The sequence below is a fragment of the Syngnathus acus genome, chromosome 9, assembly GCF_901709675.1.
Source record: "Syngnathus acus chromosome 9, fSynAcu1.2, whole genome shotgun sequence".
Classification (NCBI taxonomy): Eukaryota; Metazoa; Chordata; class Actinopteri; order Syngnathiformes; family Syngnathidae; genus Syngnathus; species Syngnathus acus.
Genome location: NC_051094.1, coordinates 14,998,380 through 15,025,885, shown reverse-complemented (window position 1 = coordinate 15,025,885; position 27,506 = coordinate 14,998,380). Strand labels below are relative to the sequence as shown.

The following is a 27,506-nucleotide window of genomic DNA, read 5'->3' as shown; positions in this document are numbered from 1 at the left end:
CACAACTTTGGTTTGTTCTGCAAAAGAAAAAAACAATTGGGTTGTTTTGTACAAAACCTATTATTTTTTTATTTAAAATCTACCACACATACACAACTATACAATATATAATTACTAAGCAAAAATTGAAGAACGCTTAAAAAAATATTTGAAAGGCTGCTTGACGCCTGGGCCGGCGCGTGTTGATGAACGGTTTACAGCCAATAAGAGAACAGGTGGGCGGGGCATAGCGGACAGATTGTACTATAATATAGTACAGCTGCCAGGAGTAGACGCATCTCCCACTCTAACTCTGTTGCCGTCCTGGCAGCTCCGGTTAATGGATTATATACTTTCCCTTCAAGTACGACATCAGCTGCCAGTGCTCCCGACAAAATTCTGTGAGGGATACAGCACAGAGTTACAGGTACTGTTTGTCCTGCATCCTCTTCTATTTTGCCCCTCTTTGGCAATCACAAGAGACGCACAGAGCTGTGAGTGGAGACTGAAGAGAGAGCATACCGCAGGGGGAAAGCAGACATGACTGTCGCGCTGCATGGTTATTTTCTTACACAGCGGGAATCTTGGAGTGTGTTGCAGAGATATTGTGGCGTTGTGCAGTGGTATATGTTTTACAAAGTAAGAGCATCCAGGTGGAGGTTGACTTTTAAGCACATAAACATAGAACTGGGACCCACCAATCTTAAGAGTGTCTTTATTTTTCTTGTATATACTATTTTGCAGTGGTCAGTGGATGTGCAGAGTTCTGCCATACGTTTTTATCTTGGGCATTAAAATGCAACCAATAGAAGAAGAAGAAATCATAAAACATAATTAAGACCCTCTTGCAAGTGTAAGTCAGATATGACTGCCTCAAGGTGACATTTAAGAGGTTGATGAGTCGAGGTAGCCGCCCACCCCCAGACAGGGATGCAAATCGCTCACCTTTGTGGGAGAGTGCTGTGCAGGTTGCACAAATATAGTTAGCCCAATTTGTACCTTGGTCAAATTTTAATTTAAGGTTAACGTGATGGGTGTAGTCTTAAGTAGCAAAACATGGAGAAAAATGTCTAGGATGTTTTTATTGTTATTTTCTTTACATTTCACATTTAGAAAAAGGTGATGTAATAGCTGTTCAAATATTTTACTCTCCTGTTTTGAAAGTGTCTATGAGTAATCAATGAGTTTGGATTCCATTTCATCACATACTAAGTTCTAGACCTGCCATTTGAAGAAAATGTCTCGCGACAGCTTTTGTTGTGAATATACAAATTTAAAAAATGACTGGTGTATCCTATCCTGTAATTTACCAGCTTCCTTGTGGCCCTAAATAGGATAAGAGGAGTAGAACTTTGATGGTCGTAACTTAATTGCAATGAGCATCCCATTAAATTTTGGCCTCATGTATTCACTATACCAACACAGGATGCTTCCTTATGACCAACTTCTTTTACAGACCACAAGAGGGCCCCATGTTGGTTCAATTGAGTTTTGTTTCTTGGATTGGATGTACAACTTCTCCAAGAAATGTTACATATGCAGAATGAGCCATTTTACATTTTAAATGGATTTTTCTTAAATTGTAAATAACACCTCTCACCAGCTTTATTCTGTTTATGAATCCCCCAAAATCCATTATAATTCAGTCTGCAAAACATAATGCGTATTTTTGTTTTATAACAGTATTCTCTCATTATTATTTTGTAGTTCAAGTGAGATGCACCTCTGGATTTTTATAAACAGCTTAAATGAGAAAGACTTGTGATGATATCATCTAGCAGCATGAATCAACTTGTTACAGTAACAGCTAAACAAAGTTTGATAGAAACGATGTGTTTTGCAATGGCTCTTCTGCTGCACTTGTTTTTCCCAAAAGGCTGGATCAAACCACAGCGAGTCTAGCATTTTACTCTATACTGAGTGCCAGGTGAGATTTGGTGGTTTGGTGCAACTTCACTACTTGTGACATGTAAAACAGATTCAACCTTTTACGAACAGATGTCTTAACTTATGCATGCAAGCATCTTCTTTTCGACAAGTGAGGGTAGGGTCTTTGAGCGGTGCTTTTAACATGCACTCGGCTGTTTCCTCATGTGTTTGTTGTCATGGCTGCGTTAAACATTTAAAAAGTTGAAGACCGCAAATCCAACCACAAAAGACTTCAGCAGATTTATTTAACAAAAGGTGCCCGTAAACATAAAACAAACGACTCGACAAAAAGTGACATGACACTTAAGGTAACAAAATAAGAAATGGTCGTACTAAACAAGGAAGGTACACAAAAGCCACAGAAGGAAGAAATCAAACAAGCATCAAAAACAAAAAATACTCTCCAACACAAGGCAGAGGAAGAAAAAATGCTTCAGTGAATTGTTGAGTTGTTGATGAAGAAGTTTAAAATAAAACAAAAAGAAAAACGTCATCGTCCACTCGCTGAATGGTTGTTATCGCTGGAATTGAATATAAATAATTGATTGTTCATATTCGGGGCAGTTTTGTCTCGCCACCTCATGATTCAAAACAAAGAACCAACCGCAGGCAGACCAAACAAGATCATTTTGTTATTTAACCATTTCATACACATTTTCTAGCTTAGCTGGTTTTGTTTTTTCATCACATGATGAGGATGAATCACTTGAATAACCAAGAGGAGCTGTCAGCACAAAAAGGGATTGACACGCATCACATTGTTAATTGATTCTTAATCGATGCATACATTTAAATAATTGATTATTAAACAGGATAATGGAACTGTGAAGTGCAGTCCATTGTGGACCACAATCAGTTGTAGTTTTTATTTATTTATTTAGTTAACCATTACTTATGCAGGAAGGGCATTTGAACAGATTCACATTTCCAATCCCAACCTGGCAACACCTGATGGCAACGTAAAAGGAAAATGAAAGCAAATACATAAACAACCAACTGTACAGTGTGAGATAGTTACATAATTTGTGACATTACATCACAGCCAATAAAAGGTTCAAAACAGACTAGTGCAGCGAAACTTTGTAAAAGACATCAGTAAAATTACTGCATGATTTTGTATACATGTCTCAATAGGGATTGCATTGCAAGTGATGCGTACATGCATAAGTAGCCTATGTAACATATGTTCTCAAACATATCTGAGAGCAGAACTGCAACATGTCCACCTCTGCTTTAGATAATTTTGTAATTTATGTAACTGAAAAACCTCTGTTTGTTGTGACAATTCAACACTGTGTTTTCCCTGACTAGATTTCGATCTTGTCCCCACATCGGTCAACATTAACCTCATTAGGCTGACTAGTTTTGCACACTCTCAACATTTACCCTAATTGTTTTCATTGGCGTAAAAGCAATCTGATTATTGTAATAAAGTGTAGACACCCTGCCCAGTTTGTGTGTTGTTTGTTTTCACTCAGCATATTTGTGGACAGTGCATGGGTCACACGACATGGGAACAAGCCAGAGGCCACAAGTAGAGTAATAAAAGACAGAAAGGGAATGATGAGTGCACAATGCCATTTTGATCTTGGCCAAAGTTGCTTCCACCCAGTCTAACTAATCTGAATGAATTAATCAACTAATCAACAAGTTAAAAAAGTGAAACATTTTATTAGAACTCAGGCTGTAAGAAATTCCATCCATCCATCCATCCATCTTCTGTACCGCTTAGTCCCCACGGGGGTCGCGGGCGTGCTGGAGCCTATCCCAGCCGTCATCGGGCAGCAGGCGGGGGACACCCTGAACCGGTTGCCAGCCAATCGCAGGGCACACAGAGACAAACAACCATTCGCACTCACACCTAGGGACAATTTGGAGTGCTCAATCGGCCTACCAAGCATGTTTTTGGGATGTGGGGGGAAACCGGAGCGCCCGGAGAAAACCCACGCGGGCCCGGGGAGAACATGCAAACTCCACACAGGGAGAGCCGGAGGTGGAATCGAACCCGCACCCTCCTAACTGTGAGGCGGACGTGCTACCCAGTGCGCCACCGAGCCGCCCGCTGTAAGAAATTCTTCTTCATAATAGTTTCCTTCTCAAGTTTACCTTCCTCCTTGTTTGTGCCAAAGGACTACAATCCGATTTCCACAAAACAGACCAACCACAACTTTAAACGTGACCGTACTGTCTTCCGGCCAATCATATAACATGACGTCGTCAACAGACCCAGGCCCCCCGAGTCAGACTGAACACCCGAGTAGATCTGGTACCTACACTGGCATTGCGTGGGATGGTCAGCCAACCATTTGATCTGGTCACATGCATGCGGACAATTGGGTGTCTTTATACTGAACAGTGAGTACAGCCACCAGATTGGCTCCATAACTTATAAGAAGGACCTACAGTCCTGTATCAGCGATGTGACAATTAAGACAAGCCAAATTATATTTTAAGATGTTGGGCCAATTGTTTCGTCAGACCAAAAATATGTGTATATTGATGCAATTTTAATACCATGAATATTGGCATCCCTAATTATATTTTTTTTCATCAATGTCATGTGCGGGGGACAGATATTGTTGGCCACTAATTGACAACCACTGAAGAAGGGGATATTTTTCAAGAGAAACTGGTATGATTGCAAAGGATAAGGAAGGGAAAGGGTTCTTTGTTAAATGTGCCCTTGGTGTTAAAGTCTGTCATCTTATTTCACAACAAAACCACAGCCCTGTGAAGCCGGTAATCCGATCTGAGAACCAAAGAGACACCTCGTACAAAAGGCCGGTCAAGCCTGGTTTGTCTAGTTGAATGAATTACAAGTGACTGGTCATTGCCTCAACATCTGCTGGCTACTTGCGGCCGTGACCTCAGCACCCTTCCAGAGCTCCCAGCAATGCTGCGTTGCATGCCTAGACTTATTTGCCTCAAGCTGATGAGCGTTCCATGCGCATGGTAAACATTGCTGACTAGGTGTGACATTGAAACTGGCATCCCGCTAATTTGATTGTCAACTTGAGGAGCGCTCTATTGCCTAAATGAGTCCACGGTGCTCCACCAAATTAAAAGGCCAGCTTCGGTAATGAGCTTTGCAAAAAATTATTGTGTTGACAGTAGGTGACTTTAATGGTGTTGACAAATGCTGGTGTGAATAGATCTTGATGATTAGATTCTCTAAATATCCCCTGTTGGGTTACAATTGCAAACTTCCAATATCCAATCATGCCAGGTGAAAAAATATATTCTTTTTTAGCATGCCATTGAGAAGAATTGGAACCCTTGTCGCTGTGCATCTCAAATCAATCGGCCTGATGCACTGATCACCAGGGGCAGGGGCATTCTACGGAGTTACAGTAAATGTAGAGCTTTGAATCTTGGAGACCTGTACTTTTTTTCCATTCATGAATAATCTACTCTGTTTAGAAAGTCTCACCAATCCACGTTGTTAAGCCTAGTGTCATCTGGATCATGTCCATTTTGCACATTTGGCAGTACACCTAAACCTCGATAGAACACGCTTCGATTCTACACGACTTTCTGGACCTCGATTTTATTTTTTTTTGTCATAAATGTTCTCTTGAACTGTGAGCACTAACCTTAAAATGGATGATATAAACTTTATAACTTTATATTATAAAGACTGTACAAAATGACTCGCGCGTAAAGCTTAGCGCAAGTGATTTAATTTCCGTCACAAATTTAGAGGCGTTTGATTAGAAGTTAGAACGGCAATCAATTGTGCGACCACAGAGACGGCGATCGATAAGGGCTGTTTGACCTTTATGACTGCTTATGCTAATAGGATAGGACGTCCGGACATGATCGCTTCCCCGATTGGTCAGTATGCATGGCTCTGATTTTATTACACTTTCAAAACTTTTTAAATAAGGCGCTTTCAGGCTTCGCGTGATTCCCAAATTCTGTTCCGCGTACAATCGAGGTTTAGGTTTAATTTAATTATAATACTGATAAGTCATTTCATATTATGAAATGTGAGTGGTAGGGCTTTTTAACGTTTTATGCTCTCACAGTCTTCTTTATTGGATTTAATGCTAATTTAAGGATTTAAGACTAATTTAAGAGAAGTTTAAAAATGTGTTAGCATTATCAAAATGTGAACCCATTTAACACTCAATGCTATTGAAAGCATTTTTTTAAACAGCCCATATTTTGCACACTTTCAATTTGCTGTCCGTTATGACACAATTTCCACACCAAACGTAAAATGGTTAATTCATGTTTTTTTGTTTAAAAAAAAAAATCATATTTGGACATGAGCGGTTTCCCCCGGACAGGGACGATATTAAGAACATTTTGGGATGGACAACCCTTTTAAACATCCATGTAATTCATTCTTAATTTGTTATGGTAAATATAAATTGACAGTCTTTATGCTCTGGGGAAATAACTGAAGATACTGGATTTTCAACAAGCACTTGGTACTAAACAGCTCAAGAATAAGATGCCTCGTAACATTTTGTTGAAATTTAATTGTGGCATATCCTCACTGAGAGTTCTACACCTTTAAATTGAAACTATTGTTTCTTCCATTAAATGTTACAGCTATCCAATGTGTAATTTCAAGCTGAACTAAATGCATCCCTAAAAGACCTGGGCTTAAAAAGTCAATTATAGGAACACTAGTTTATTATTATTTTGTTGCGGTAGCATTTTAAAAACATTTGAATCTGAGGGGTCCAAGTTTCCCAGGTTGCTTTTTAGTGTTTCCTGCTGTTTTTTTCTGCTTTACCTCCTCAACAACATTTAGGATTTTTTAAATAATTTATTTCTGGCCTCTTTGCAGCTTTCGTCAGTGAAACAAACCTTTTCAGCAAAGCTGTATTTTCAAGCATTTCCAATGTGACTTGATTTCCCTCATCATTTTATCTGCTGCAGAAACGGGACGTTGTTCACCCTTCTGGCTTGACATAAAATAATCCTGTACTATTTGTATTCATTGATTTTCTTAACATAACCTCCATAAGTTCCACAATGAACACATCTGCAATTTAACTGCAGGCTGAGTTAAAACACAGACATGAGGAATGGCTCCAAGCCTCATTAAGCTCATTAACTTTATTTGTACAGTCAACCATTAGGGCATAATGTGAGAAACAACCTACACGTCTTAAAGCCTCCATTACAATATTGTATTGCTATTATACTCAGTTTCATTACAAGACAACATGCTTTTACTTAAGCTGTTAGTGTAAAAAAATCAGCTAATGAATTCACGAGGAGTCAAAGCCTCAGGATCCAAAAAGTCCCCTCAGTGCTTTTACAAGCGAGAAGGAAATACCAGCAGAAAAAAAATTTGTTATTTGGATGAGGAATAGGATTACCTTTTTAGAAAAAGGTTAGTTTAGCCTCTGACGTTCGCATTTTTGTAGAAGATAAGCCTAAATACTTTGTACGGTAATTTAGTTTTCAAACAAGCTGTAACAAAATTTGTAGTAGAATGTAATAGTTGTTTCAGAGATGTCCCTGGGAAACTGAATAAGTGCTTTCAGCAGTAGTTGTCAGTTGAAGCGCATTATCGCTGTCATTTATTTAGAAATAGATTTTGTCTGTGTTGTTGAAGTTTTCATGGGATGTTGTTCCTCTGCGGATGTTTGATATTTAATGTCTTTTTCCAAGTCATTTCTTAGAAAAGCTGCTCAGCATGTAATTTAAATGTTGGAGCTGATGAAATATTAACAGCCTTGAAATTATGAAACAAGATTATTGTTATTTTCTCCCAGATCCCCAAAGCAGTGCGGAGATGGTATAATATTGTTTTTCTAAAATAAATAAATAACTTTTTCACCTAAAATGGTACCAAATACGATAGAAGCCCACAAGGCGCAAAATACAATCATACATTGAAATCCATTCATTGATGACTGAGAAAATGTTCAAAAATATCCACACAAAAAAAAACCTAACCTACATTTAATTTGTCTGTTAGCAAAGTTACTTAACAAAACTGAAGTAGGCCTTGGTGTAGGTTCACTAGTGGAATATAATTTAGGTAATACAATTTTTTTTTTGCCTTTTTTTTTTGTTTCCTTGCTCCAAGGTCACCTAACAGTTGGTCTATTTCAACAGATGAAGTCTACAGAAGTGGACCAAGGGCTTTTCACAGACACCTACTGCAGAGTTTGCAGTGCTCAGCTCATCTCCGAGTCCCAGAGGGTCGCTCATTATGAGGTAAGGAACACTCCAATAAGGCACACTGAGAGTATGCAAAGTTAATAACATTGTTAATGCATACATCCCTAGAAACTTCACTTACCAATACAGTATAAAGTACTGTACCTAACCCTCTGTTTGCTACTGGAAAAGTGAACCAACACAAATATATTTTGGAGGGTCTACTATAATTTGCTGATACACCTTACAGCACCTCGCTTGCTCTCCATTTTAACCTAAGTGCTCAGGTGGATGTTTTTTTTTTCCTTTACTGAGTGTTAGCCGCTGTGCTTTGTTTGCTTTATGGTATTTATGCACTTCTGAAGGTTATCCAAGAGTGGGAGGTGCATAAACACATCAATCTCCTCTGATCTGCAGTGATGCCGAGTGTAATGTGTGAGTGGTTTCATTCCTTCTGCTTTAGCCTTGTCAAGTTTCTCGGCAGCTGTTGTCTTTCACTCCGCTGTCGGCTTGAGTCAGAAGAATGGGTGGAAAGGCTGTGGGATATTGTGCTGTCAGTAGACTTCAAACGGCTTACGTGACACACGCGTTATCCCTTTACAGTGTGTACAGAAAAAAAAAACTAGAGTCAGTCAATCATTAATATAAATATAAAGAATATAGTAAAACTGATGCCTTATGGTTCAATAATTGTTTTGTTCTGTGAGCTTCTCGCTGTCCTTCGTTTGTGGCATTCTGAGTCAACTTAGTTTACTAAGATTTTTTTATTCCTTGTTTCTTGCAAGGGTGTGTGCTCATTGCTATTTAAAGTACAGTTGTCTAAAATGTCCATTGGTAACTGGAGAACTGCTTTGTTCTTCAGGACTTTGTAGGAGACAGGAGTGGCTGTGCCAAAATTGCAACTAAAATATTAATTTAGTTATTGTGTATGAATGCTGAACACAGGACCTGGCATTTTCCCTCCCGGAACAGAGGCATTTTTGGATTGTGTTTTTACACAGTTTGGGTCTAATGCATCCTGACTTGTTTGGGTCATGGTGGTGATGAGCAAGTGTTGAAAAAAAAAGTGTTTTGTGTTTCTATTGTTTGCATACATTCATGGTTTTGTTGGCAAACAATCGGTTAACATTTACCGTAATTTTCGGACTATAAGTCGCGGTTTTTTTTCATAGTTTGGGTGGGGGGGCGACTTATACTCAGGAGCGACTTATATACATATATATGGGTTTTTTTCACTTTTTTGGGCATTTTATGGCTGGTGCGACTTATACTCCGGTGCGACTTATAGTCCGAAAATTACGGTAGGTTAAGGTGATATTTGTAGAGCTTAACTCTAGATTTCAATATCAACATTGGCTTTTCAACGGGGCGGCACGAGAGCTAGCACATCCGCCTCACAGTTCTGAGGTTGTAGGTTAGATTTCATCTCTGGCCCGCCCTGTGTGGATTTTGCATGTTCTCCCTGTGCCTGCGTGGGTTTTCTTCGGAAACTCCGGTTTCCTCCCACATCTCAAAAACATGCATGGTAGGCCGATTGACCAATCCAAATTGCCCGTAGGTGTGAGTGCGAGTGCAAATGGTTGTTCATCTCTTTGCGCTCTGTGAACCAGTTCAGGGTGTCCCCCGCCTACTGCCTGCTGACTGTTGGGATAGGCTCCAGCACACCCGCGACCCCCGTGGGGATCAGCGGTATGACGAATCGATGGATGGGTTTGTCAACATTCAACACTCTACTTTAACAATCAGGCTTGTTTGATGCAATTCAGGTTTTGGATGACAGTCATTCTCCACCTCTTGCACAAGTCATCTGGTCCAGGACACCATGCAGTGACTTTTATGAGAAAAAGTGTTACGGAAATTGGATGGAATGCCACGCTATGAGATACAATAAACTTCGAGCAGCTCTGCTGCAGAAATCGTAGACTCGTAGCATGTTCATGTATGTATATGTAAAGGCAAAGCTTGATAGCAACAAACTAAAGAAAGCCCTGAAGTGTGCAAAATCAGACTTTTAGAAAAGTTGGATGAGTACACAATCAAATGAAAAACAAATTCCTAGTCTTGCATGTACAAATGCATGTACATGCGACAATATGGACTATACATTATTTCCCAAGGGTAGAAGATGCAGTCAAGTGGCAGATGTGTTCCGAATGACAAAGAACATTTATGTTATAGCACATTAAAGAATATTCAATATCTTATGCAACATGAATGGAAGGAAGAACATAGGTGATCTAAAGAAAATACAATAACCAATGAAACCCATGTAAAGTATTACTCTCTATGTAATTGGTGTATTTTAATATCAAAACTGTTCATTCTTGTGTTATTTGAATTAAACGGCAATTAAAAACATTTGGCAGAATATACACCTGCTTGTCTGGTGTTCCTAAAATTCTGTTCATAAAATAAGAATCAAGCTGATGTATTCACAAAATTTCATCCATCTCAGGCGGCCAACATGTTAGTGATATTGTCCCCATCTGTCGAACAAAAACATCACAAGTGCACCCCACACTTGCGTTTACAATGTCATGTGACCAAACCCAGAAAACGGGTTAGTGGACTTTCCGTATATGCCGCACTAACTTGCATAACTACGATGGCCCTAACGTGTAAATCACAAACACAAAAAACAAGAAAACAGAATTGCAAACAAAAGCACATTACACAAGGTTGTCTGTGCCCCCCAATTGAACTCTATCATTGTGTTTTAATGAAAGGTAATGGAGTGTCATTGTATATTTTATTTTAATAATGTATAAATTGACCATTGTAAATACTATTGTAGAAATAGTAAATAGTCACACAATAAGAAAAAAAAAATCAAAAAACAAGGTCTCAGTTTAAGATTGATTAAAAATGCATCAAGATGCATCAATAATGTAACATGTTGACAGTTGATCAAATGAATGAAGCCAAATTTGTCTTGCATGAGCACACTCAAAATGAATGTCTCTTCCACTCATGGTCAGTTGGGCCTTCTGTCAATACTAGAGTTCAACACAGAGGTTAACTCAACTGCTTGAAGCATCCCACGCACCAAATTAGCTAAAAGATTTGGAAAAAAAACAGACCCATCATTTCCTACAATGTTTTTTTTGTTCTAGGCTCAAGTCTAGCACAAAGCAGAGTCTAACTGCAGGCAATGGAGTTTACTTGCTTTCGGTATTTTGCTCAACTTTGCACCAGTAGAATCAGGCGTAACGGAGCGTTGAAACTCCAAGCAGCGAGCTCGCCGAATCACCTTATGACCGCAGTATCGTGCAGTAAAGAGTTTTCATTTCAGCAGATCTGGCTCACGTTATGATACCAGCAAACACGACAGACTGTAAAATCTCTACATCCTTCCCCTTGTGTATTATGTCCTTGGGAAGAAAGGTTTTCAATCAAAGCTTTAAGCTCTCTGATTTGTGTTTTCTCCTTTGCTGTGAAATAGCAATATCACAGCTGTCAGTAAAAGTGCTTTTTTCTTTTCGATTTACATATTCCTCGGTCCTCTGTATCACATCTTATATTACCTGTGTTTCTTATAAAGCAGATTCATTTTCAGATAAACGAATTTGTCCTCTCAATTATCTCCCCCGCCCGACGTGGCTCCAAGAACAGATCCTGTGCGATCAATGCAAAGCTTGTAAGAAGAGACCTGCTACACTCTCAGTGAACCTTTTTGAATGTGGCTGCTCAATATCAAGTAAACATGCATGTGAGATGAATATCTAAAATTGTGTCTAAAATTGAATGGGCCATCAGGCAACTGCTAAGTAAATGTGAGTTTTTCAAATAAACATGTTCTATTAAATTGTTGCAGTACATCAATGTATACACTACGGAAAATTGAGTAAATAGAGCAGCAGGGCTCTCAGTGTGGCAACCTTTGTGACGCTATACTGTATCACAAGTGAGTATCACTCTGCTGTAACAAGGGGCTGATGACTACAGCTTAAATTAGACAATAAGGAACCTGGGGTCAGATGGTGAAGAGGATCAAGTAAACCAAACTGCTACTAAATAATGGACAACTAAATATAGATAACTCGAACACAACCCTCTCCGGGCTACTGGTCAAATTCCATCTTGATGGATTTAAAAACTGTCTAATGCATCAGAAATACAGAGAGATGATCTGATCAAGGGTCAAACTCCAATCACCATCAAACCTTTAACTGTACTGAGAATTTTGTAAGTAGTTGTAGTCCTTCAAGGTCAAATGAGTAGAAGTACTCTTTAATAACACTTCACTGTATTGACACATTAATAATAATCCATGATTGATTAATAGTGAAAATAAAAACATTCTTTGATTTTCACAGAGCAGGTGCCTAATGTTTAGGCGGACGCTCTTAGTTCTTAGTGGACTATTTTCCACAAATCACTTTTTTTGAAACATGGTACTGCTTTTTTATTTTTATTTTTTTGCTATTTTGACCTGCATAATGTGTATAATATTTATTATGGAGGGAATGTTCAAGTCAGAGGGCGGCTCGGTGACACACTGGTTAGCACGTCCGCCTCACAGTTCAGAGGGTGTGGGTTTGATTCCACATCCGGCCCTCCCTGCGTGGAGTTTGCATGTTCTCCCCATGCCCGCATGGGTTTTCTAAGAGCACTCCGGTTTCCTCCGTGGTTGGCTGATTGAGCACTCCAAATTGCCCCTATGTGTGAGTGCGAGTCCGGATGGTTGTTTCTCTCTGTGTGCCCTGCGATTGGTTTAGGGCACAGGTGTCAAACTCAAGGCCCGGGGGCCAGATACGGCCCGCCACATCGTTTTATGTGGCCCGCGAAGACAAATTGTGCATCAAATTCGTGTGTCATTACTAGAATTGCAAATTGTCTTCACTTTTAATATCTTTTTTTTTTTTAAATATTTGACCAGTTTTTACTCGTCTGATTTGAAAACAAGTTATTTGTCAGTTTGTTTTGTAGCTTTTACTGTATATAATATGAGGTGCTCATACATTTATTTGGGTTGACAGTCATAATGGCCCTCCAAAAGAAGCTATGACTACAATGCGGCCCGCGAAAAAAACGAGTTTGACACCCCTGGTGGTGTCCCCCGCCTACTGCCTGATGATTGCTGGGATAGGCTCCAGCATGCCTGCGACCCTCGTGGGAACAAGCGGTACAGAAAATTGATGGATGGATGGATGTTCAAGTCAGTTTACCAAAAACACAAAGAAAACCTTTTTCTGTTGTAGTAGATGTTCAATTTATTGCTTTAATTCGCTGAACATTTTTGAGAGAATAAATGTGCAATTTAAAACACTCAGGGCCGAATTCACCAGGATTATGTTGCTTTAGCGTGGCGCTAACTAGTAAAAATGGAGCGAACAGATACCATCTCATTGAAAAACACGCACAGATGGTGAAATGGGTCATGAACTACAATGCCAAGAAGAATGCTTCTTCGTGCACTGGTGATATTTCCGCGTACTTAAATCAAGTAATTGGTTGCGAAATCACCCACCTCTATGCAAAGGGGCTTCATTAATAAACCACTTCTAATTCACGGACATCAGCGCTAATAGCCACACAAGGTTTTGAGTGCGCAAACAACGCATACACAGAAAGCTGGCGCTACTCAGTGGACACTGCTGCAGAGCAATGTGAGGGAACGTTCCAACATAAACAAGAAATTCATCCATCCATCCATCCATCCATTCATCCGTCAGTCTGTCCGTCAGCCCATCCGTGCATCTGTCCGTCCGTCCGTCCATCCATCCATCCATCCATCCATCCATCCATCCATCCATCCATCCATCCATCCATCCATCCATCCATCCATCCATCCATCCATCCATCCATCCATCCATCCATCCATCCATCATTGTACTTACGATCAGATGTGAAAGTCCCGTTCACACCTCCGTAGTCAGGACCCTAAGCTCACGTTTGGATAGTTTCAATAATAATGACAATAATAATCATAATATCGTAATAGCATAATCATAATAATCATAATCATCATAATAATAAGGTGGAATCGTGGAGCACTGATGCACGCCCACCTCACAGTGCGGAAGTTATGGGTTTGATTCCGGTTCCCCCTCTTCCTGTGTGTACGTTACATGTTCTCCCCGTGTCTATACGGGTTTCCTGAGGATACGCCTGTGCATTCCAACATTCCAAAAACATGCATGGTAGGCCGGTTGACCACTTCAAATTGTTCGTCGGTGTGAGCGCAGATGGTTGTTCGTCTATTTGTGCCCTGCGATGTTACATTACATTAGTTTTATTAAAATCACAAAAAGAATCGGAATGAAAGAAATGAAGTAATTAAATGGAGGGATGAATAGGAAGCTTTAAATTTTGAGTCGTGGTTGTTCTGCCATGGTGCTGAGTGGGCGCAATTCATTCTTTGTGGATTCAGCCCTCAATCTTTTTCTGACTCTATTATCCCATTTTCGTGCCCGTCTAAGTTTGAACAAAGTGTGTACCGGTGGAGTTTCTTTTGGTATTTCAGTACAAGCTTGAAATGGGTGTTTCTGTTGTTGGAATAAACACAATTGACTTACTTCATGGCCTATGACAGTGGCTCCACTCATTCCCTCTAAATTCAGCGTAGGAGAGACGTACACTGTTTTTGACATTCCGGAAGTAGAAATAGACTCACTGGAATCCACGCAGGAGATCGACATGCACAAAGCACTTGCAGATGTAGATGTAAAATTGGCTGCTGTGAAGTGGACACTTGTAGACCATGTGTGACAACTGCCCCAACCCCCACCTTTGGCTTTGCTGCACCACAAAATATATTGAAAGTAATTATATTAATAATTATGTGCACTCCCAATATGATGTACAAGTAGTTTGGAAAAAGAATGAATTAATTAATGAGATCTCTGGGATCATGCAAGTGGCAAGGTTGAATAAACTGTAGCGTATGTAGCATAGGCAATACAGTTTATAGCACTCTATGTAAATCATGAAATGTGATTTGACTGCCATGTATTGCTTTATTCATAGCCCTGTCTTTTCTTTTTTCCAGAGCCGAAAACATGCAAATAAAGTGCGACTTTATTACATGTTACATCCTGTGGATGGAGGCTGCCCTGCCAAGAAGCTCAGGACAGACAATGTGAGTTATTCATGATTTATACAATACATCACGTCTCTCATATGAACTCACTGAGGAACATGTGTAACATGTCAGATCTCATCTACCAGATTCACACTAAGATTTTTTAATGGATTTTTAAGATCCTCTCTCAGTGGCTGAGTAGCTAAAAGGCTGGGGGCCACCATTTTAGTCCCATAAATGATGTGCTGATGATGGGGTTGTGGCTGGACATTATAGCATGTCAAACCCGTATTCACAACAGTCTTTCTCCTATAATTGTCAGAAATGCACAAAGTGAAGACAATCATGATAAAAAACATGGTTGGTAATCAATTTGGCAGTTGCCAACCTTCTGTCATGCAGTCATGATCTTATTTAAAGCAGATATCAGTGACAGCAAACATTTTATTTTACGGTTTGGTCCAGGTTGGTGTGACTGTTGTGATTAGAGGTAATGAGTAGGGATGCAGACTGTAGGCCTTTTTCTGCACTGTATTTTGGCTTGAAGAAATATGCTTAGACAATACGACACCCATACCACTTTACCAGCTTTACCTTCAAAGCAGGTTGAGTAAGAAAGTAAGTAAGTAAGTAAGTAAGTAAGTAAGCCATGTGGGAATAATTTTAAGATAAACACGGGAAACCATACCGTATTTTCCGCACTATAAGGCGCACCTAAAAACCTCAAATTTTCTCAAAAGCCGACAGTGCGCCTTATAATCTGATGCGCCTTATATATGGACCAATATTGAGCCACAGCAGCAGGCGTGTCCAAAGTCCGGCCCATGGGCCAAATGTATATATCTTAAAAATGGACAAAGTTTTAAAATGGGCCATTGATTGAAGGTGCGCCTTATAATCCGGTGCGCCTTATATATGGACAAAGTTTTAAAATGGGCCATTCATTGAAGGGGCGCCTTATAATCCGGTGCACCTTATAGTGCGAAAAATACGGTACTTTGTTAGCCGACTGCAGGTTTTCCTTTGCAAAACTGCTTGGGCGGCGACAAAGGCAGTCACCCAATGAGTTGAGCGGTGGTGGTCGTCCAATAAGCAACGAGTTTCTCAGCTCTGGGTGAGCCAGCCGCGCCACCATCACAAAACCGCGCTGGATGAGGCTTGGCCCATGGCAGTTGGACAATGTTCGGGTGATTATAGTGGGATAAAATATTTATAGTTTGAGTCAATTCTAATTGATTTGTTAAGGTGGGTGGATGGTTTGCATTGTTTGTTTTTAAGAATTCAATATCCAAAGTAATGGTCTGTGACATGTCATCTGTTATGTAGTTAGCTTATGTACATATCGGCATGATCCATATAACACTATAGGTCAAACAAATGGGATACTAAACTCAAAGATGTTTTTGGCAGCAGTTTCATTCATGCTGCATAGCCACAGCAGCAATTTCATCAGAACAAGACACACATCAACCCATATTCATCAAAAAAGCAAACTGTTACGGATCATTGCAGTAAGGCAGAGGCAAAAGCAGATAGGGGACAAAGGCAGCGTCACCAGATGAATATTTATTGAGTCCGTTAAGGATGGGCTAAAGGAGTGGAATTCAGATACGGTTGTGAAGGATTCGGGTGGGAAAAAGACAAGGCAAACTAAGCAACTACAGGTAAGAATGCTGGTACAGGAACTGTGATAGGACTATAAAATATAGGTTGAGAGGACTGTATGAGCTGGATGTGATTCACTCCCTGACAGCGAAAGTCAGTCGGGTGGGGCAGTGGGGTTTGGGAGTGTCTGAAAACTGCAGCAAAACATGATAAGGATTCTTTGCAGCTTGGCCCCTGTCCCAATCGACAAACTTGAAGACAAACACACCGACAAAGGAGGTGGGGCTGCAGCCCGTTAAGCCCATGGGCTCAAGGAGGAGAGGCAGCAGGCGTGACACAATGCTTTCTGTCAACTATGTATGTCCTTCTGTTCATTTTATTGTGTTCATTAGGGTTGTTGGTGAGTTGAAATTTGTTCCAGCTGACTTTGGGTGACCTACAGGCTACACCCGGGATTGGTCACCAGCCATAGCAAAGCAGATATAGGGCCTGGATAATAATTCACATTCCACATTAATAATGCAGAATCTTAATTATTTTCTCATCTGTGCACCCAGTATTGTATTTGCCAAATGTCCTAAATTGCAGCATAGTTTATTATTGTGTTTTCTGGGAGGAGTATATGCAAATTCAATTTATTATACCCATTGTGATTTGTCAAAACAGAGACAAATTGAGATGATGGCTAATTTATTTAATAAATAGCATGTCTAATAGGCAAGTGCAAATGCAAGGTGGTGCCAAAATAGCAACGGGGGAAAATAAGAAACCCCAAAGCAACTACAATTATTTTGAAGCAGTTCTCTGGTCCATGCCCAGCTGTGCAGCCCCGATAAACTGCAGTGATATCTTTAAAAAGTTAATTTTTTTCAAACAACCACTATTTGCGTGAAGAAGGGGAGTGAGAGAGTGAACGAAGTGCTTTAATGCTGCTTCTTGAATGCATTCTTATTTTTCTATTGCTGACTTATGGATAGCCATCATCTCATGATACCTCAAAGTATCCAGCTGGTAGTTTGAAGATGGATGCATAACAGCAGCAGGTAGTTTCTGTGGCATGGGAATGAAATCTATATATTGCTAAATTTACCTTCCTTGTTATGTCCGGGCCAGGTGAATTGGTTCCGCCACTGTAATTTAAAAACACTGGCTCTGTGTTTTGGGTAAAACTGAAAGAGACAAGGAAAAAAGATCCTGCCATCTGCTTTGTGTTTATATGAAGTTTCTCCCTCTGAACTAAATACTGCGTTGAGTTGAAAAATACTCCTTTTAGAAGGCAAATTTCTCAGAGAAATCAAGACTTGCATTGTTAGGGTTACAGAATCCCAACAATTTTGTTGTTGGAAACATTCCATGGCCTCTTTGTTACATGTCAGAGAGACTGTCAGAAATAAGAAACATCTTTATTTTGTGACTGACTGCCAACAAGTCAGTGAAGATACAAGTGGACAAAGGAACAAAGACGATATGATGCAACGTACCGTATTTTCCGCACTATAAGGCGCACCTAAAAACCTCAAATTTTCTCAAAAGCCGACAGTGCGCCTTATAATCACGTGCGCCTTATATATGGACCAATATTGAGCCACTACAGCAGGCGTGTCCAAAGTCCGGCCCGTGGGCCAAATGTATATGTCTTATATATGGACAAAGTTTTAAAATGGGCCATACATTGAAGGTGCGCCTTATAATCTGGTGCGCCTTATATATGGACAAAGTTTTAAAATGGGCCATTCATTGAAGGTGCGCCATATAATCCGGTGCACCTTATAGTGCGGAAAATACGGTACATAGTATAAACCTAACTGCAGGCCTGCGGGGTGAGGGGCCGGGTCCTAAAGTCCACCCCAAGACAAAAGAAAAAAAAAAAAATTTGTTAGTGAGTAGTTTTTGTGGGGTTTTTTTTCATTTATTTTAGTGTTTGTTTGTTCTTTCATTTATTTTATGTTTTTTTTTTATCATTTGCTGTTGTGTTTATTTTTTTGTATTTAGTGATTTGGTGTTGTGTAGTTTTTAAAAAAAAATGAGAACTTAAATACACATCTAACACAATGTTCTCGGTTTTAAAAATTGGATTGTTCATTAGTATAATGTTAACCCCCAGTCTAGTGTCTAACCACAGCTTGAGTCAGAATTTTGACTCATGCATTCAACATTTAATGAGAGGCATACCTCTCTAATTTGCTACTCAGCACTGTGGAGGAGGGTTTACAAAAACAATGAATGTCTGTGATGGTTAGTTTGTTTTAGTCCTGTCAACACGTTGTGGAATAATGCAGTTTTGGGGAAATTTATTTGTAGTGCATGTGAAAGCTTATGTTGACGAAGCCATCCTCCACAATATGTGCCAGAATACAACAAAAATTCAGTTTACAAAATGCTTAGAACCTCTCCCCAAAATAAACTGAAACCATTTATTTCTCAACTTCTCTGAAATTATGAGCTGATGCAAAGTTTAGCTTTAGCTAGAGATCCAGTTGTGTTGTCACTTGAACAATGAGTGACAAATTGAAAGTTTTTTTTAGCAAGCGTTGGCGTTTGAAGGGGAAAAAAAAGGACCTCAAACATCTTCTGACCTATAATATGCATGAAACAATAGGGACATTTGACCTTTGTGTTGCAACCCTAAGTACAGTATTGACAAAATGTAACAATGGACCATCTTTGACCCTTTTTGTCACTCTAAATTTATGTTTGGTGTCCAGTCTGACTGTGGCCCTTGTAAAAAGGGCACATTTCGTGATGGGAGGTCCCCTCCCTTGTAAAATTACACAAATGTGATGTGACCAGGCTGTGCATATAAGGTGGTGCTGTCTAAAAATACACAGCAGTATTGCCTCCAGAGACTGAGACAGTGCGCACATTCTGGCATGGCCCAGCATCTGGACCTTTTTGAATTGATGACATGTGACAACTGTACATGCTGCTGGTCATTCTTGCTGCTGTGATAACCTGCTTTCATTCGGGTGGGGTGAGAATGTCGGTCAACTCGTGTGTTCACAAGATTTTATAGGTTGGGTGATGGTTGAAATGGATGAGGTACATTGGTCTTAGTAGAAAAAAAAATGCGTCCAGACTTGCAGTAAAAACATCACGTGTGATGTCAACAAATGAAAAAAGAAAAGGTGAGCAAACATTAGCATTATACCCAATTACCTGAATGAAATTCGAAAAACATATCAAATCTCAAAGGAACTGTTTGAAAACGTTTGACGTACAAATGTTCACAATGTATAATAATAAATTTGCATTTTATTGTTACATGGTTGTTTAATAAATTCAGTTTGGAGCAATAGAAATTGTAAGGATCTCTTCCCCTACTCTGATCTTAAGGGTTAGCGCCACAAGTGCGTTTGGTATGTGTGTTATAATATCATATATTTACAACATACAAATGTAGCAGGTCTGTCTTATAGTCGAGACGTTCTGGGTTCTTATCTCGGCTTTGCATGTTCCCCTTGTGTGTGTGTGTGTGTGCGTGCGAGTGAGTGTGTGTGTGTGTGTGTGTGTTGTGTCTGAATATACCGGATTCATCTCACATTCCAAAATTTTCCTCATGTGTCATTGTGACTGTAAATGGTTAATTGTCTGTATGGCATTCAGTCAAGTGTGTACAGTGTCTACTACTCGCTCAATTGTCATTTGGGATCAGCTTCAGCTGACCTTCGACCCAAATGCATAGATTTGTAAATATAGTATTTCAATATGTCTGTTGACTATTTTTTTTCGACAAGCATAACTCTTGTTTTGTTTGTACTAAGACTGAACCGCAGAGAACATCAGATTAATTGTTGGTTCTTGTGCCACAACTGGCAAGCAAAGAACATTGCCTGTTCATGCATCAACAAGGTTAAATGTGTATTTTGCAACACATTTTGTGATAATTTCCCCCCGGGGATCATTATCCATCTAACATTTGATAGATGGCTTAATGGTTGCATTCCTACATACAGTCATCAGCAAAATGTTTTCTTTTAACATATAAATGAGTTCATGGCAAAAAACAAGTCACAAACAAACACTGGGAACAGAATCACCACAGCTGGGCACATAACATGACATAGGAACATAAAAACTGACAGGAACAGAAGCAACAACAAGAAGCTTGTTTCAACTAAGGCAGAAAGAAACCAGGGAAGGAAATACAAGCAAATTCACAAGACAAGACAAACCTGTACAGGACATGAGTAGCTGAGAAAATTTCTAGACTCCAAACCACTACTCTATCAAAATGATCTTGAAAAGTATCTCTGAATGCTTTTAGTGCATTTTAGTTGACTAAATATGCATGTTTTTTTTACTTGTATGTATTTCAATCACGAGCTGATTTTAGTTTGAAAACATTCTGGATACCTTACTGAAGAAAGGAGCTATGCCAATTGACAACTCATTTGGCAGTAAACATGGTTTTACGTGGTTCATTAGAAGAGCTGAACTGGCAAATCTCACAGCTGTATATTTTGCTGAGTCAGTGTAACTGATCAAAATATCCCTCAACTGGGTCATCCAGTGGAGGCCGGCCATTCACTATTGTGTTACACTTTGTAAAGGAGGGGTCCCACAAGAGCCTTTTATTGCCTGTTTTCCATCTCTCCCTGCTGGAGGACACCTGATTCAAATGATAAGTTCATCAGCAAGCTCTGTAGAAACTTAAACGATGAATCCGGTATCTTGCAGCAGGGACCATTTTTATGCTGAGCCCATGGGCTCCAGTCTACACAAATAGGGTCCACTGTCTCTAAAGACTCAATCCTAAACCTTAGTGTCCTGATTGATTCCGATTTGACTTTCATCAGAAAAACATCTACTTTGAAGGGTTTCATGCTCCAAGCAAACCAAGATAATCTTCTCCATGCTTTTATCTCCAGTAGACTTGATTATTGATTATTGGACACTGCAGCTCGAGTTCCGAGTATAACAAAGAAACCAGATCGTATTACTCGATTCCTAACTACCGTATTTTCCGCACTATAAGGCGCACCTAAAAACCTCCAATTTTCTCAATAGCCGACAGTGCGATTTATAATCCGGTGCGCCTTATATATGGACCAATATGGATTCGTGGATGAGGACTAACTTATTCAAATAAGCTTTACGTGTTTATTTTGTGTGTTGTGTGATATTAACGTTTGAGCAAGGTTGAGTTATTGATATATTGTTAGTTTTCACTATTTCGAGTGTTACTATATTGTGATTGCATTAACGTTTGAGCAACGTTGAGTTATTTATTCAATGCGCCTTATAATCCGGTGCGCCTTATATATGAACAAAGTTTTAAAATGGGCCATTCATTGAAGGTGCGCCTTATAATCTAGTGCGCCTTATAGTGCGGAAAATACGGTACTTTACACTGGATCTCAGTCAGCTGTAGAATAGGTTTTAACCTGTTGAACCTGAATGCATTCAATAAATGAATGTTCATGAACTCGTTCATATTTTGGACGAATGTGAACTGAACGTAGCACATTTGTGCTTTGTGAATGTTTTTGTGAACATGCTCATTCTGGGGCCAATGAATGGTTTTGAAAAGGCAGTTCATTTTCGTTCAAGTATGTCAGGTTTTCTCTTGGACTAAATACAATGGGGAAAAAAGTATTTAATCGGCCATCATCTCTTTTACTTTGGTCCCAGCTCTCTGCAGGTCATTCACTAGGTCTCCCCGTGTGATTCTGGGATTTTTGTTCACCGTTCTTGTGATCATTTTGACCCCACAGGGTGAGCTCTTGTGTGGAGCCCCTGATCGAGGCCATTATTGACCAAATACTTATTTTCCACCATGATTTGCAAATAAATTCTTTAAAAATCAGACCATGTGATTTTCTGGATTTTGTTTTATTTTGTCTCTCATAGTTGAAGTGTACCTATGATGAAAATTACAGCCATCTCTCATCTTGTAAGTGGGAGAACTTGCACAATTGGTAGCTGACTAAATACACTTTGCCCCACTGTAAACGCACTGTAAACGAGGCTTAATTAGCTGTGGAAAAAATATTTGGCAACCCCGGCCACAAATAATCTCACTGCACGTGCGCCATCAAAATGTAACGTGTGCTTGGAAGAGTGAAGAAAGCTTCAGTCAATGTAAACTCGTGTTGCGCAATGAGCAGCCCCACTCGCCCCTTCTTGTCAAACGGCAACGATAATGTATCAATCATCCTATGAGAGCATTCAGGAATTTTAGGAGAAGTTGTAGTCCTCTCAATGGCGTTGAACCACAAATTACTCTTAATCAGATTGGTTTTTGTTGTTCTAGTCATTTATTTGGGTTTTGCACCCTTTGCACTTTTATGTCCCAAATTACAAACGTTTTCTGGTTCTTTGAGCAAACAAGTTAAGAAATACTACATTCACAAAAAATAAAGTTATTTAAAGCAAATATGTTACTTTAAATGTTTTGCACTTTTCATTCTTTGTTTCCCACCTCAGTCTGGTACCTACAACAGCTTGTTTATGTTTGCACATTCTGGAACACAGTCATGTTTTTGTTTCAATTCATTAAAGACAATTCAAATAATTTTCCCCTGTTGTTTGAGATTGTAGGGTGATCGCATCTGGATACGAGTGTGAATGGAATGCATGAAAACAATGAGAAAATGCCAATATGCTAGAGGGTAACAGCTCGGAGGTGCCAACAGGTGCCAACAGAAGTAAATGTGTACATGTGTAAATACTTTTAATTCCAATAATAACTATTTATAGTTTTTTTACATACCTAAGATTCAGGTCTTTTAGATCATTTCCATAATCAAGTTTTCACGATTTGGGGTTGTGCCTTCAGCAATCTTGGTAAACTACTCTTTATTTCTTCACTTTGCTTTTAAATGTCTTAAATTCTTCTGTTAGTCAAAGGTCTGAAATCATTTTCCTTTCAATGTTGCTTTGTAACTATTTGTAGCTCATTTGTTTAAGTTGTGTATGAAATGTGTTATATAAATAGAGATGACTTTGCTTTCCTTTCCCTTGCCTCTTCTTTTAAATTTCTGTTTGTAGTGTTGTGTGTAGCATAAAGAATCAGCCAATGTTATTGGTGTGTAAAAAATATATTTGTGCAGCTAATACTGCTGTTTTGATAGCAACAATTTCAATCCAAAACAATTTTCTTCGAATGGATCTCATACGATATGGGTACAACCTGCTGTTTTAATGTCAGTGTGTGCACACGTGTGTGCGTGCGTGTGTGTGTGTGTGTGTGTGTGTGTGTTGTAGTGGGCAGGCTCAGCTCTGTTTTGCCCTCCCCTCTAAGCACAGAAATAGGCTGCTTTGTTTGCTCAGACCATCTTTTTATCCTTTTATTGCAGAGATACCCTTGTACTACGCTGTCCTATTTCTTGTACATGTGCCGCAGGGGAGATGTTCATAAGTAGTCAGTGGTGCCTAGGTCCCAAATAAGGATACTTGTACTCTGTGCAAAAAGTCAGACTATAGGCACTTTCCCATTATATTAATGCAATGATTTAAAATATGAATTGCAGTTGCATAAAATTCTAGTCCATCAAATACACAGATAGTTTATTTCACACAAATGAAAACTAAATGTTTAGGTTCAAGCCGCCCGTCAGCCACCACCAAGACATGAAAACACAGCATATACTATAGTAGACATTTTTTGTTTTACAAAAATACTTAACCGAACTTACAATTTCATATGTACCAGTGAAAAAAAACTTCAAGCTTCTTGCTGACGTCTTTAACAAGCGGTGCCGGGTCTGGTTTGAATGACAACAGCTTGCTTAAAACAAGCATGGGCATATGTAGTTGTTATTTTCTTAAACGTGGTCAATCAGATAACAGGGATATTAATATTTCAATTTATTAGATGGTAAACAGTCTGCTCTCGGTTTTGTCACTGTAGGAAGGCTATCAATGCCCAAGTGTATGCTTAGCACAAATGAAGGACATGGCCAAGGACAAAAAGACGGGTGGTGTGTGTGTGTGTGCGTGTGTGTGTGTGTGTGTCTTTAGTGTATGGGGGGTTTATATAGAGTCACATAACACGTATTTAAAACCTCCTCATACCGTTCTTTTTTTGTTTACAGTTTCTGTTGTTAAAATATTTATTTTAAACACAAGCCTTCTTAGTGAAGTGTCACTTGACACCCTACTGGGCATCTAAAAGTGAAGAAACTCAGGCTTTCTGTGAAAATCAGTCTCAGAGTGAAAGTGAATGTTAGAGTGCATCTGCTAGATAAGTGTTTGAGCTTGATAAGTGTGCAGGTTCGGTCCAAATCCTCTTAATGCGAGTAAAAGCACATTTCATTTCACCGGCCCGTTTCATTTTCACAGGCTACATCAAGAACACATATTAAACAGCAGAAAAATAATTTGCTTCAACCTTACAATTCATTTTTCTAACTTGTTGTGTAGGCCGAGGCCAGATCATGTTTGTGACTGAGGAGGAAAGTACTTGGCATGCACCATTAATCAACATGCACCAAATAATGGTTTGCATAAGAAAACATACAAACAAATATATGTTTGTTCATACTAACAAATATATGTTTGTTCAATTTTACATCACAGACGTGGAAGAATTGCTTATTTCAGGTAACCTCAATCTGAGACAGTGATGAAGAGAAAAGGTGATCATGCAGCTACTGTTCACTAGTTTACTTAACACTGGGCATCGATGTAGGTCTGGGATTTAGATCATGTAACTCTTTGGTTGGCTTGTGCTCTAGCTCTATTCCCCACCCAAAAATTTAAAACAGGAGCATACATCTTTTACTGCATAAGGAGTTATTTGTGTCTTCTGCATTTTCTCCGGATAATGGCTCGATGATCATAACGACTTGGTGCTACTTGCACAGATGGAGTCCCAGGGTGTCATCCTGATTGGCTTCACTATCACAACATAACACAGCTTGTCGGCTCCATTTGTATCCCACCCAGCAGGACCTAAATGATTAAGGCGAGAAATTCTACAATGCCTGCTGCATCCGAGTAAAAACTTTTCTTTGGGGGTTAATTACTTTTTGAATAGCTGGACGAGGTATGAAAATCTCACATTCTGATCATTCTGATAATGATAACCTTATTTTCTTGATGCTCTAAAAAGCATACAAATGCATCTGAACCACTCCAACACATTTGTTTCAAATAAATACCGACAGACAGACAGACAGACAGACAGACACATCCAGCTCACATTTCTGAGGTTGTGGGTTCAAACGCGGACGCTTTCCTCCATGGAGATCCCCTGTGAATGTGTGGGCTTACTCGCCGTAGTAAGAAGTCATCTGCACTCGTCTTTATTTTCACAATATTTTCTGTCTCTGCGGAAAAAAGCCATAGTGTGTGGTGTATACAGTTGCATCACTACGTTTAGGAAAGGCACCTACATGCACATTACCTCAGTATGAATGAGATTATACTTTCTTTCTTAAGGTATGTATAGTATAGTATGTATAGTATGCATAGTATCGCCAGGTGCTACCTATACATTTGCCTGTCCCATCTTGTTGGAACCATCAACAATCAAATAAAAGCAAAATCCATCAAGGAAAAAATTGCTGTGAAATAAAAATCTAACCTCACCTAAGTCACAATTCTAGAACTAATGTAAGACCACCCATTTCCTGCCAATAGGAAATCAATGCCTGGATGTAACTGTATTTCCTAAATTCCAATGAAGCAGAAACAGAAATTATGGTTTTCGGTCCCAGTGACCCGTGTACGTCCCACCCTGGAGTCTTATCTTAAGTCTTATCTGAAGTCTTATCCGTTGCCAGTCGAACTTGGGTTTTAAATTGGACAGTGATTTAAAATTGGGTACCAAATCTTTCTTACCTTCTTCCATTTTAGGCATCTACCTAAGGTAAAACATTTGCTTTCTCAACAGCACTTGGTTACATCTGGACTAGACTACTGTAATGCTTCAGAGTCAGCCAGTCCTCCCTCAAGTGACTCCAGTTGGTCCAAAATACTGCCACTCTTCTACTAACCGGAGCTTGTAAGAGGGACCACATAACACCATTTCTCACTGATTCCCAGTCCATTTTAGAGTGTGTTTTAAGGTACTTGTATGAGCTTTCAAATCTTTAGTGGCCTTGCCTCAGCTTACCTCTCTGAGCTCCCACCTCTACGCACCTGCCCAGTGCCTGAGGTCTGCAGAGAAGATGCTCCTGGAAGTGCGGAGGACTAAGCGAGGCATCATAGGGGATCAAGCCTTTTTTGTTGCTGGTTCTTCCCGCTGGAATAACCTCCCCTTAAATGTTAGGCAAGCCGCATTTATTCTTTCGCTTTCGACTGATTTTTCACTGCTCCTGTTCTGTTAGTGTATAATAATTCGTATTCCAATTTACTGTTTTCACTGTCTTTGTTATTTTTCCTTTGCTGTATGTGAAGCACTTTGTTACAGTTTCAGCTGTTGTAACATGCGCTATATAAATAAAGTTATATTGTATTATATTTTAGGGCAGCGATGAAGGTGACGTGGACAAGAATAAATGTTGCACGCTGTGTAACATGTCCTTCACATCAGCAGTGGTTGCACAGTCGCACTACCAGGGTAAAATCCATGCCAAGAGGCTAAAACTTCTGTTTGGGGATGAGAGTGCCATCACAACTAAAGGTAGAGCGCTTTTCTATTTTAATGAAATGTTTTGTGGTTTTATGGTTTCATGTGATATACAATGATTGACAATCTCACAATGACGTTCAACTGTGTGATTAAAGACTGTGTAGACAGAACTCCCGCCTACACACAACAGCCTCCTGCTTTCTGCCGCAGAGCAGACCACTTGTGTGACAAGTGTTTTTGGGGTGTTTTCAGCTTGCAGTTACAATTAACAGCCTTGCTGAGGGCTAATTAAGAGAGAAAAACACAAAGAAAGATGAAGCA

At 39.5% G+C, this 27,506-nt stretch overlaps 1 protein-coding gene across 3 annotated transcripts in view; it reads left to right on the top strand.

Annotated features, from left to right (window-relative positions):
• The first annotated feature begins 266 nt into the window (after positions 1-266).
• Positions 267-27,506, top strand: part of zmat4a (zinc finger, matrin-type 4a) — a 69,616-nt gene continuing 42,376 nt past the window's right edge. For all 3 annotated transcript variants that reach the window (XM_037258899.1, XM_037258896.1, XM_037258898.1), the window contains exons 1-4: positions 267-406; positions 7,993-8,094; positions 15,029-15,118; positions 27,080-27,236. In XM_037258899.1, coding sequence (XP_037114794.1) covers positions 320-406; positions 7,993-8,094; positions 15,029-15,118; positions 27,080-27,236 — 436 coding nt within the window. In that variant the 5' untranslated portion in view covers positions 267-319. The remainder of the gene's footprint in view (positions 407-7,992; positions 8,095-15,028; positions 15,119-27,079; positions 27,237-27,506) is intronic.